This window comes from Lutjanus erythropterus, chromosome 13 (genome assembly GCF_056507025.1).
Source record: "Lutjanus erythropterus isolate fLutEry1 chromosome 13, fLutEry1.hap2, whole genome shotgun sequence".
Taxonomy (NCBI): domain Eukaryota; kingdom Metazoa; phylum Chordata; class Actinopteri; order Lutjaniformes; family Lutjanidae; genus Lutjanus; species Lutjanus erythropterus.
The window spans coordinates 13,244,765-13,258,315 of NC_139329.1; the positions used below are offsets into that span (position 1 = coordinate 13,244,765).

At 39.4% G+C, this 13,551-nt stretch overlaps 1 protein-coding gene across 3 annotated transcripts in view; it reads left to right on the plus strand.

Moving 5' to 3' along the window:
* Positions 1 to 13,551, plus strand: part of srgap1a (SLIT-ROBO Rho GTPase activating protein 1a) — a 111,207-nt gene that overhangs the window by 30,855 nt on the left and 66,801 nt on the right. For all 3 annotated transcript variants that reach the window (XM_084735051.1, XM_084735052.1, XM_084735053.1), the window contains exon 2: positions 6,128 to 6,323. In XM_084735051.1, the coding sequence (XP_084591177.1) occupies positions 6,128 to 6,323 (196 nt within the window). The remainder of the gene's footprint in view (positions 1 to 6,127; positions 6,324 to 13,551) is intronic.

The window sequence follows — 13,551 nt, forward strand, 5'->3', positions numbered from 1 at the left end:
TTCAAGAGACAAAGAAAAAAACTTCTCTCTGTCCCTCTGACAGAGGGTGAGTTGTTTTTACTGAAGCCCAGTTTCTCTCTCTGGAGGTCAACAGTGTGGGTCAGTACCCATCCTGCTTACAAGGCACTTTCTTTCACAATAGAACAGGCCTATCTGGCAAATCAGAAGCCATTCTGAACTGCAACTTTGGACATATTTGTTGCCATGAATGGGGTTATGGGAAGTATGTGATGTGGCCTCCAAAGGAGCACTTGGATAACATCCAGTTCAGAAACAAAGGGGCTTTGGTCCAAACTGATCGCCACAAAGACCAAACAGCGCTCCCTCATTGTCCATATCAACATCATGTGCATTCTGGGCCACATTGACTGGATGTCCATCAGTCAGCTAGAATTGTTGCTGACAACTTTATAGGCCCTGCTTTAATTCTGCAAGCCACTATTCACTCATGTCAACATGTACCTGAATATGGTTATAAAAGCCTGTGGAGCTTCGGCACATTGTTTGCTTGCTTGATAGATTTGGAGGGAGAAACGGACTGACAGTCAGTTATCTTTCTGCAACATTACGCTGTTGTTTCTTTCTGTAGCCTGTAGTGTAATTTCTCCACACAGTGCACAGGTGCTCTCATCTCCCCTCAGCTCCCTACTTTGAAAGGGATCACAGAGGGCTTTGATGCCCCCCCGCCACACTCTACCCACACCCAAATCCCTCGGCACAGAGGCCTCCACACGTGTTTACCATACAGATGACCTCAGAACGACAGGAATGCACCATATAATAGCAGAGCAACACTCACCATGACAGTAAGATGGATCTAACTTGAGAAAAACTTTGGATTGCAGCGGTTAGATCTTTAAAAAGAGGTACAAGGTCCCATGTGGCAGTCTGCTGTTCGTGTTAGTTTTGTAAGAAACCAGTCAGACAGCTGATGTTGCCTGCAGCAGGGGATTAATTTGAAGCATCAGTATGATCAAAGGGAGCTGTCCTCAAACACTAAAGTGACTTAGTTATTCTTTACAAATATTTGCCTATGGGATTAGATGCTTTTTCTTACATAATTGTCAGACCATAATCTAAGGTCATTTCCACATGAAAGCAGACAGACCTGACAACCTGAAAATCTATGAAAATTACTTTGTCCACACTATTTTGTGCTGTTTTCACGGCTTTGGGGTTTTTTTTATTTGTTTTTGGCTGGAAAAGAATAATTTTATGTATAACAGTCATCTCCATGTAAGAGGTGAGACTGATTCTCCTGGGTACACCTAGATAGAAGTGCCCAAGGGTTGTCGGGAAATGTTTTTGCATGGCTCTTTCTTTTTATTTTACTTTGTACAATTTTGTAACATTTGCATTTATTTTCTTCTGTTTCTAACCTGCCTCCATCAAGAAGTGGGGTCAACCAAATCAGCTTGATTGATGCACTCGATCTACACGATGCATCGCTGAAATTTAGTCTGCAGGTTAAACATCCGCTGATGAGCAGCGACACAATTACTATGACAGTGTATTCACTGAATTTAGCTGTCCCCATTGCCACACTGCATTTTTCAGTACGGAACAAGTCCACGTTGTGTTTTAATCATGGCTCATAAATGCTACCTGTTAACCAAGATGATTAAGTACGATCAATAAATTCTGATTTAATCCCAGATTTATCTGCCAGCAGTAGCAGAAACAGATGATTAACAACAGCTGTGTTGTTTGCTAAACTGAAATTCAGAATCAGAATTGTAGGCAACAGATTGTTGCCTTCTTAACTTGTGGTTTCAGGCATATGGAAAGCAGCTATAAAAAGCATTGGTTTGGGGTTGAAAAACACCAGCTTAGTGTGAATTGTTGATCAAAATAGAGAGAACAAGATGTATTTTAAAATATGTCTGCCTCCCTGTGGTCATGCACCAAGATTGATTCCATTGTCACAGCTGAATTTTTTAAACTAAAAAGTGAGTTTTTATCGCATGTGCTAGTTGTGGGAAGCGCCAAACCTGCAATTTCCTTTGACAGGTGGTTGCTTTTTAACATTAATTCTTCTATACTTCAACTTGGTACTACAGCTTCAATGGCCAATGTTTGACTCAGAAAATGAATGATTTAATGAGTTTCCGTGTGCAGTCATGAATGTAATTGTGTTAAATGATCCAGTACAGTCCTTTGTGTCAGTGCCATGGTAGCTTTGTTTTAATCCCCACATCCTCTGGAGATGGAAGCAATTGCAAGGTTTTCCCATTCATCAAAAATGCCTGGTGGACTTGCACTTGCACTAACATTCAAAATCAACCTCCTCTTTAGTGCTCATCGGTGGTCTCCCTGTTTTGTCAATGGCTTGATGATCTTGATGTTGAAGTTTTGACTTCTTGATTGCAGTCAAGCCTCTACTTTGCTGTTGAAATCCTGGAAACGCAAAACATAATCAACAGTTTGTAATAGACCTGATGTATTGGTTGATTGGTCATTAAATAGCTTGACGTACTGAACTATTGATGGTGATGATGTCTCGTCAAATACTTATCTTTGTTTCAGTCCATTTTATTTCCATATTAGCAACATTATTCATTAAGCCACAGGTTGGCAAGATTCTTGGCCAAGCACGTTTTTTCATTATTGCGGTTCCTCTCGCTCTGGTTTAGTTTAGTCTCCTGTTCAAATGATGTCGACCGTGACAACTCATGGAAATCTGAGACATTTAAGGACGTTACCTTTGGTTTCAGGAAACACTGATAAATTTTTCTTACCATTTTCTGACATTTTATTGGCAAACAACTATTAATTGAGAAAATAATCAACAGATTAATTAACTAAGAAAATAATTGTTAGTAGCAGCCATATAATTTGAACCACACACAATAATCTTATTGTTTTATTGTAAAAATAATTTTGGAGGCTAAAGAAGATAGGGTTATACCCCTACTGGATACAGTAAATACAATGGCGTCCTATTTATTTTGTTAAATAAATAGTTAAATTATAAAGCCCACCTCCTTCACCACACTTGAAATTAGAAATGTCTAAGAAAGGAGCACAAGTATTCATCTGTTCCAAAATATGTATTTTATGCAGCAACAAGATATGTAGTTCTCTCATAACCATTTATATTCTTGCATTTTTAAAGAAAACAACAAAACGAATTGAAAATTGCTGACATTAACTTTGAGGGAGAGATGTATATTTATTAGTGGAGAGATCATGGTAGCTGATCAACTCCAGACAACTGGGATCAGACTGACACAGATTTATAATTCATTAGTTCTGCAGTACACAGTATCTCTGTGTCCAAAAGTGCAAAGTCTACTTTTTCTCTTCTTAAGTCAGAATAATAGAAAACTATTGAACAAAAAGTAGTTTTTGTTATTTGTGTAGTATCTCTCATCTTGACCCTTTACATTTTACATTAAAGCACTTTCATGGCAGCTCCCCCTCTCCCTCAATTTTTCATATGACAGGAAGGTAATGTTATTAATTTAAAGAACATAGGTATATATTATGGTGCAGACACTGTTCTGTCACTTCTTGATTCCACTCGGCATGTTACGGTTGTGCCATGGTTTCCTCCACACAGCTTCATATCCCACCCAGCAGCGTTTCAGAAGCGGCTGATTAAGTTAACTTTCTCAGAATTTGTTGATTTGGCCGTTTTTTTGTGCTTCCACCATAGGTAAGAAGAATATGTAGTTGAATTGTTTCTAGTTTATCTGTTTTTATGTTTGCAAGTCTCTTCTTTCCTTCTGTACATCGAACAGATTCTCTATTTTGTTTCTGTGTGTGACTTCCTGCTCGCTCGATCTGTATCCCTGGCATTCTTTGCACAGCGGAGAGCCGGTCTGGGACGCACTGCAGCGCGTCAGGTGGAATCACAAGCACTGTGTAAAAATGGCTATGATCAGCTCTGTGGTGCAGCCCTAACACGACACAGCTGTGCCCGGTGGAATCAAACCGGCACAGTGTTCCTATATTCCACAATGACAGTGCTGCACAGCGAAACAGAACCAATAGTGGATCCATAAGCAGTGAATCAAACACCTTTTATGATCTCATAACCAAATATCAAACTCAACCAGATCATAATCAGTGGTTTTGCTGCTTGAATGATGCTCTGTTGTCCCTATACACATATTTCACAACATTTCTTTGAGGTTTAACAATTTCCTTTAGGGCTGGTAATACCTTCTAATCTTTATATCACTGTTTGCATTATCATTACTTTATCTACTCTAAGTGGGAACAATATGATGTACATTAATCTGGGCCCTGAAACAGTTATTTTAGTCCTGTTCAGTTGATCTTGTTACTGTTATTTTCCATGTTCTGCCATTGTTCCAATAAACGGCCACTAAGACCCTGCATGCTGTTACCTTTATAATGACGCCCAGTCCAGTGAGTTGTCCTCATAATTTGTGAAGGCATGTTGCAGTCTTAGTGTTTTTGTCTTTTATTATGAGGGATCACTCTGTGCCCGTCTCTGTTGGTGTCCACGCGGCTCTAAATCACCTCATTAATCTGTTTCCTCTGCTGAAGACGTTTGGCCCAGGCTACCTTCCATTAGGAGAAATCCATTATACATGGCCCTGGCCAGAGAGGACACACAGAGGAAACAATTTGTGTGTGTGTGGCTGAGAGTGTGTGCATTTCTGTGTGTGTGTTACGTCCCAGTTGTCCTGTTGAGCATGTAAAATTTAAATGAGCAGCACTCTGACAGGCATGAATTCTCAAAAAGGACCTCAGAGGGTAATTTACCTGCACATACAACTTGTTTAAAGGAGGCCTGCTGTCGCCCCTCTGCTTTCTTAAGTGGCTGGGGTTTTCAGTCACACAGCCACTGATGAGGGTGGGTGTGTGTGTGTGTGTGTGAGTGTAGGCTGCTCTCTGCTGTAACTCTGGGTGTGATGGGAATCAGGTTTCATTCATCCTGGAGTTATTTTCAGCCTTAATGAAACACCTGAGACCGGTTTTGCCAACCTCACATCTCTGTAAGCATTCAGAAGACCCATAACTAAAGATAATAAGCTGCACTGGGCCGTTCTGTAGTACTGATGTGTACACGTGCTCTACTGGTCCATCGGTCAATAGATTTTACACCTATAATGTTTGCGTTCTGAGTTGTGAACCTTAATGGTTGATGGTTTTAAAAGATTTTGAGATTTCAAATTGTAATTTTGCTAACTGCAACGCTATAAAAAATGGAGGGAATTCAATTTTAAAGCAACTGCTTTCCCTAGATTTTTGAGTTTTGAATCAAAAACAAAAAAAAGCAAAAACCTTTTCACAGTTAGCTGTGAACATGATTAGCCATTATTTGTTTCTTGTTTTATTCTTACTTCAGTGAGTTTACTTGGCATTTTTTTTTAATACAAAACGGGTTTCTAAAATTCAAAGATTCAAGTTTATCTAAAAAAGAACAGTAAATTATCTCAACAAATATAATTCATTAGTAAACCTTTTTCAAAACATGAGTTTGGGTTGGGCTCAAAAGTCAAAAATCTATTGAAGTAAGTTGCCTTGGAATTTTGACTTTTCTCAGCTTTTTCATTTTTACAGTGAAGAGCTGTGGTCATGTAGTATAATTTTTTAAGAGGTAAACATCTGTGACTGTTGCAGTTCTAACTGTTGATAAGAGTTAAATGTAAACATCAGTAGCAGGGACGTTAATGATTAATTGCAGTTAAGAATTTAACTGATTAAAAATGTATTAATCCATTAACTAATAGTCTAGAAATGGCAGTAATGTGTGCTTCATCTGATATTACTTTGTCTGTCAGAGCCATTTGTTGAATAAGTTAACGATAAATCAATTGTTAGTGTTTTCAACTATCCGTTAAGGAAATGGACAAGATTTGCAACCATAATCTGAAGCTAGTTGTTATAAGTAAAACATCAGATTTTGACTTTTGTCTGGTTGTCTGGCTTTGTGTGCTCCTGTCTTTACTACAGTATCTATGCTCGGTCAAAGATGGTGTCCTTGTGAAAAAAAAAGCCATCGTAAAGATGACATAGCACATTATGTCTCTACTATGGAAACTTAAAGTTTGCGTAGCTCTGATATTCTACATTTCTAGAATATATAAACCTCTGTCTTCAGGTTCTTGCTCCATGCTAATCTGTTTGTTCTCTTCCTGCAACTCCTCAGAGATTCGAGCCCAGCTGGTGGAGCAGCAGAAATGTCTGGACCAGCAGACAGAAATGAGGGTCCAGCTGCTGCAGGACCTCCAGGATTTCTTCAGGAAGAAGGCGGAGATTGAGATGGAATACTCTAGAAACCTGGAGAAACTGGCCGAGCGCTTCATGGCAAAGACTCGCAGCACCAAGGACCACCAGCAGTACAAGTGAGGATATGCTGTCTTCATGTTTGTCTGTGCTCAGTTTATTCATGAGGTCACCTGGGTTCATGTATAGGCCTGAGAGCACTCTTTGAGAGTCAGGATGAGGAATGTCATTCATACTTAGCTCAGATCTAATTTATTTGTAAAAAAGAAAATAGATGTTTTATTGTGGTGACCAGATGGAAATGATACTGGATTTCAGTGTAATGTTGAAAGGATCTCAATGCTCTAATGGGATTATTGTGCTAATGAGCTCCATCAATCTTCATTTGATATTCAAAGAAAACAGAAAAGCATCACAGTGGCAACATTTTATTTTCATTTCTGTCATTTATCTTTCAATCATTCTCAGATTTCTTTCCTGTAAATATTATGTCCTTTCTAGCATGGGAAAGCTATTGCTTGCTATTCTAAAAATTCAGAAATGAAGTTTTCCCCATTGACCTCAAATTAAGGTTGATTTACCTATCAGCTCTGCATAATGTGTCTGTTTCACATTCATGCTTGTATGTTTATATTAATGCCCTTGTTTTAGCACATCACACTAACATTGCTGGGGAGCTCTATGAGTAATACATCTTGATTTTTTTGTTTTATATAATGTGTTTGTGTATTGTACAGTGCTGTGCAGTGCAGAAGAGTTTTTTTTTTTTATGAAGGATTTAGGCTTTCTCTGACTTACTGACATACACAAACTGGTGTGCAATCCACTGAACTTACTTAGACATGACTGTTATATGTGAACTTAAAAAAAATGAGGATTCTATATTGAAAGTCACAGTTTCAATACCAAAACAATACGTGTCAACATCTTTTTTTCCCCACGAAAATTAATACTGCCTAGGTCTATAAAACCCCCTTTTATTTAAAGGCAAACTATGAAGGATTTTTCCAAAAAGCAATGCATTGAGTCGTACAAAAATAACCCCTGTCAATCATAACCCACCCAGTAGAGGTGCCCTCTGCTCGCACCCTCTTATTTCCTTATCATTTTGATGTCCTGGAGACTCAACAATCAACTGTTTCTGGTGCATTTACAAACAACAACTGACAAATCCTTTCTACCTTTAACAGAACACCCCAATTTCTCAAGACATTATTGTGTAATACAGATAGCTATGTAACTTAGCCATAATAAAATACAGTCTAAAATCAAAAAAGTCAGGAAATATATGATGAGGTTCAATTCTTTATACTACACATATATTTCAGGTTGATACTGAAAGAGTAGGCTGTGGCTCTTTTGAAAAAGTAGAAGAAACTAAACCGTGAATTTTATTCAGTCTTTGTCTGATAGAGAGTTAACCTGGCTGTATATGTACTGTATATGTAAAAAAAAAAGGCCTAGGCTAATGAAACGAGATTTTCTGTCAATCTGTTTGTGAAGACATTCATGTCTGTCACCTTTCATCTCTTTGCCTGTCTCATATTTCTCCCTCTGTCTGTCTCCCTCCCTCACTTCAGTCTTGACACAGTTAAGCTGTAGTTTTTGGCCTTATTACACTGTAGGAGTCTGCTCATGGAAAAAGCAGACATTAGCATATTGTTTGAACTTGTGGTGGGAACAAAAATAAAATGTATGTTTGTCCTCGCCGTCCGCAAATAGCCCCTGCTCTCTGTCTGGAGCTCCAATGGCTCTAGCAGCTGTGTGTGCCCATGTGTGTAGCTGCCTGCTGAAGGGGCTCTGGTATGGCACTCTGTGGTTTTCATCGCGTGATGTACAGTCTGGTCACTTCATTCACAGGTTAAACATTTGGCAAGTGCCTAGGAGCATATTCCTTAAGTAAACACAAGACGTCTGAATAACATTAAAAACCTTCCTGTGGGTTTTTAATCATGCAGCCTATATTTTTTGTACTCACATAAACAACACACGTACTGTAAGACCTCTGTGTTCTCCGTATTCTCTAGGTTGTTTTCATTGGACAGGCTTGTCTGTGGTGTGAAAATGTGCGTTTTTATTCAGTCTGTAGCCTTAAGCCACCATTCATGTGACAAGTCAGCTTGGCACAGCCGTAAAACGCTAAAGTTGCATTAAAATGAGCAGCCGAATCTGTGGGTAATTAGTCTAGACAAGCTGCATTCAAAAGGGGGCCACTGCTGTGGCTGTCAGTGGAGCTGCAGTTTTGAACCTGGTTTACATAACTGATGTTGAGACAAGTTGACAAGATGTCATTCAGTCAGTCAAGACTGTATTAATGTACACTGTGTGACGTGTTTAGTTTGTTTGGAACACAGTTCCCCCCTTCTTCCTAATTTGAGTCACCCAGCACCCCTGCAGGCCCTCGCACGCCTCCTCTTGATATCCACTGAGGCTGGATTCAGACCAACCTTGTTTAAACTGGTTGAACAGACCCTGGAGCATTTACCACCTTGGTGCAATTTGTTTGGGTTGGTGTAAACACTGCACTTAAACTCTGGTGCGGACTCAACGGTTGTTGTCTGGTCCACCTTGAAGGGGTCGTCTCAGAGTGCTATCAAGTGACCTCTGGAGCCAATCATTACTATAGTGAACACCATTCGAGCCAATCACAGGAAGCATACGATTGCATGTGTCATTTCATTGGTTAAAAATCGTTTTCTCCTCTGTTTTGGGGACTGGTGAACTAGTAGTGTGTTTGCTACCAAAATGGCATAGGATAAACCATTGCATTTTGCTCCTGCTAATGAAAACCCAACATTTCCTGATTTTGCCCTTTTATAATAAAAGCTTTTAAATAACAAAAACATTATCATTTATGCTGTATAGGTAGGTTTACAGTTTCTAGACCATTTGAGTTTTGCCTTTGTGAATGCAAACTGGACCAGCTAGAAAACTGTGGAACCAGATCTTTTTGTCTGGACCTGCCGTAAGGATTTGTACCAACAGGGCAAAAGCAAGCTGCAGACTGTCCTATTTGTGTTTGTTAGTATTCATGACCAAGCTGCTGCTGGAGGTTGTACCTAGGTCTCTGCCTTGCAGCATCAATGCGTTCTATCTTCTACAGGTATGAATCTGTCTCTCTGATGTTCCTCAGAGTGAGGAAAAAGTTTTGGCACAGTTGGAGTTCAGTCCAAAATCCGCTACCGGAGTGAAATAAAGTTGGTGTTTGTCAGAAAGCACAGACTTTGTTCCACCTGTGGGAGTTTTTCACCAGCTCACTGCTGGAGAGGAATCCATCTTGCTTCAGGGGAAGTGCCCTGTGTCGAGCTGAATTTCTGTGTCTCAGTTTGACAAAACTTGTGGCAAGACAGCAGCGGAAGAGGGATGGTGCCAATGCTAAAGTAAAGATGGATGTTTTTAAGGACTTATAGACAATGTCTCGGACTTAAATTGTTGGGGGATTGGAACTAAAAACGTTAAATAGTGGAAATAGTCTACACCTATTTTCCTTATTAAACAAAAATACGGTAAACCTTCTGAATTCCAGTATTTTCTCATTTTCACAGAACTAAGACAAGCTTAATTGCCTTGTTAGCTCATTGTAAAACACACTTCATTCAAACTTGACAGAAACAAAATAAAACTCAAAACTGTCTCAGTTTTCCACTGTTCCAGTAATCATCAAGTCTGGTTTGGTTAAAATAAACCCTTAATTCACTGAATAGTCTGGCTCTACACACTTTTGTTCCCCGCTGTCTCAGAGCCTCTCTCTGCTGTTGCTGGTCTCTTTGTGCTACAGAGTTAGCTCAGTGAATGAGAGTCTGTTATTGACTTGTTCCTTGGAGGCAAACCATTAAATTAGCAAAATAAAACTGCAGAAATTACCCAAAAAATTGCTAAGAAAACTGGCAGTGGAGTCAGTGATTCACAGATACAATCATCCAATCACACAACTCTACTATATGTCTACATTCATATTCTTATATATACATGTATATCTCTAAGGGCAATTTATTATCATTACACAGCGGATCAGTGTTGTAAAACGGAATAAGAGTTGTAGTTCCTTCATGCTACACATAAAATACAATATATGTATAGGTAAATGGTTAAATTCAGAATGGAATAAAGCACAATATTTCATTATGACCTAACCACATCAAGGTAACAATGCAGAGAGTTTATTTCTTTTCTTATCAACATTATTGCCTGTGATTATTTGCCTATTCTGAACGCACAGTCTTTGCCACATTTAGAAGCCACTGCTGTTTGTTTCAGCGTGTTTGCAAAAAGTTAACTATTTAGACAGCTGCAAAGAAAGTCTGTTTCCTTCACAGATGCACTCCTTCCTTTGTATATAAGATGCTAACCTACATTTTTTTACTGGCATGACTGCATAGCACTGCATTGGTTGCAATTTTACTTTCATCAAACATTGTTCTTTTGCACTAGAGTTACATTTGAAGAGATTTTTGTGTGCTTCCTCTTTAAGTTGTTTTTCCACTGCATTACCACCACAAGTAAATGCAGTGCACAGTAATGGAAAAAACTGCAAAGAATCCCAGTTTAACTTGATAATTAGGTGTCATATAATCAGTTAGGAAACTGTTCAGAGAACTTGCTGTGAGACATGATGTATTATTCGTCTCTGTTAGCTGATGATAATGGCTTCTTGAAAACATTTGGAGCTGATAGTTTCCAGGATGTCAGGCAGAAAAGACAGTGACCGCAAGTGATTGTTTCAGATGCATGTTTAGACATTAAATGACCATTAATGACCAAAAGGAAAAAGTTCAGTTCCACCGCTAGTGTTTTCTCTTTTCCTTCCTGTGAGAAAACAAAACAACAGACCCACATCCCGGTGTCCAGCCTACAGCAACAGTCTGCTGGAGAGCCATTCAGTCCTTTCTGCACAGTCCATTTGTGTCCCAGTGGCTGTTTGCAGAACACACACACACACACACACACACACAAATGAACAAATATGGGCAAACATTCTCCTGTGTCTCTCCTGCTCTTTCTTAAACACACACACATGCACAAACCAGATACTGTATTATGCAAGGTTTGTTCAGGGAGGGACATGGAGATTGTGAGCAGAGGAATCAATGAATTATTTATAATGCCAAAGCCACAGCTGGGATCATCTTAAATAGGCTGCATTTATCCAGAATTAAGTTTCTGGTTAAGGGACTTCCTCTCTTTGTCTGTGAGGATAAAAAGAAGGTGTAGAACATGTTGCGGCTGCATGCTGGAGAAGTATTTACAGGACATCCAGCTTGAGAGAAAGAAAAAGAGCAGATTGGAAATAACCTGCTATTCAACCAGTTTTTCATGTCTGTAACATATTCTATAGGTGAAGGCACTGATGTTGATATACTATCAACAGATCATTGTCAGTGTGCATTTTTACAGAAAACTGCTCTTGTCACATGGAAAAAATGTGCAAGGACCTGAATCCCTTTCATAGCTGTAGCCATGCTGATCACTTCAACTGTGTTGCTGCACTAACCTGTTAATATGGGCACCAAAATAAAAAAAAAACAACAAGTTCCTTGATGCCCAGGTGCTGCTCATGCAGTGTTGCCCAACCATTCTCTTCATTAAGCTTTTGCAAACAGTTGCATTCTTTTAAATTTTAATATTTAACCCTTAGCTCAGTCTGAATTGGACTTCCAGTGGTCACTTTTCTTTGGTGGTTGTTGTACATCTACACGTGAATGGCAGTCCTGTGTGTGCTGCAGCTATGAAGGCTTCAGTTCATTAATGAAAGATGTTATCAGTACAGTACCAGAGGACTCTTCCATTTTGCCTGTGATGTTGATAAGGGCTCCTGTTTCAATGCCCTGCATACTGAAGTGGTTATTATCCTTCATTGTCAGCATCCTGTTACTATACAAGCGTGCAAGCATGTTGACTCAGTGACTAGTGGATTTGCATTGCATGAATGGACAGAACACCCCTATACTCACAGCTATAGGAGGCTGTAAGTTGCTAATGAGTTCTTCCTTCACCTATCTCCCTCCCTGCCACTCCAGGACATTAGTTTCCCCTTTCATACCTGTGTTTTAGCCCCTTGGGGGCCTGTCTATTGGTCTGTGAGTCTGTCTGACCCAGTTCCTGCCTCAGCTGAGGGGGAAATGATGACATTGAGAGATTTTCCTGCCATTATGTGGGGTAAGCAACTCCCAGAGGTTATTTTGTCATCACGGCCTGTGTCAGTAGCCCCCTTGTTTTCTTGCCTTTTCAGTGCAGACCTCCAGTTTGATTTAGTGGGTCAGTCCATTAACAAACATATTACTTTAAGAACTGTTGATGTTTTCGTAGAACGCTTGGGTACCTTAATGACTTGTGTTCTGTAGTTTTCATACTCCACTATGTGACAGTGCTTCTTTATTTTAATCTCTGACTTATTTGTAATCAATTCTTAGTAGGGGAGAGAATCTCTTGGCACCACACGATTCAATTCTGATTAAGATGGCTATGATCAGATTGTATCCATTTGCACTTGCAGTCCTCATCAAATCTCATGAGGTAGCTTAGTTTAGAGTGTAAACATGATGCGCATGTTTATGACCGTTTCACCATCGCATTGGTTCTGCTGTAAGGAACATACAGCAATTACAAAACTATTACAGGTGATCATAATGTTGAGAATGGGGTTTTCTGCACGATTCATTATCTTTCAGGAGAAAATCACGTTGCATCGAGTGCCGGGTATACACTGAGTGATTTTTGGTATGCCCCAAATAAAAGATGACCAACGTAAAAAAAAATGGTAATATCTTTGATTGTGGCTCTAAAATGTTGGTCCTGTGTTGCACTGTGAGAGAGGTTTGAAGAAGGGCAGTCTTGAGATGTCTGTGAGATGGTTATCCTAAATTTCTTGACACTATTAATGTGACTGCTGCTTGGACCAACTTCTACTAATCAACCATTAGGAATGCACGGACCTACGTTTGCTATTTTCTATGTATGGAGCATAGTACAGATATTTAACTTTACCTCAATCTCTCTTTGCAAAATTGGCATCCTAGGTTGGCATCTTTTCTGTCACCAATATCAGGTTCACACTCTCCTCCTTCTCCTCTCATTTGGATTTTTTCCCATACACATAAATACCACTATTGCAAGGGCTTGATTCTCACTTAGATTCATTTTTTTGCTGCTATAGCGGTGCAGGTGGATGACGCACACTGATGATGCTTTCAACTTGCCTACAATTCAGCTGTGTGATCATTGTACAGTCTATACATCAAACTTAATGTCTTACCCACGTTTATTAGATCCATGTCTCACAGTTTGGGGTGCATTAAACTTATAGAAGCAATAAACTTGGGATTGCTGAAATCTCTCGTTTGTAGGAAG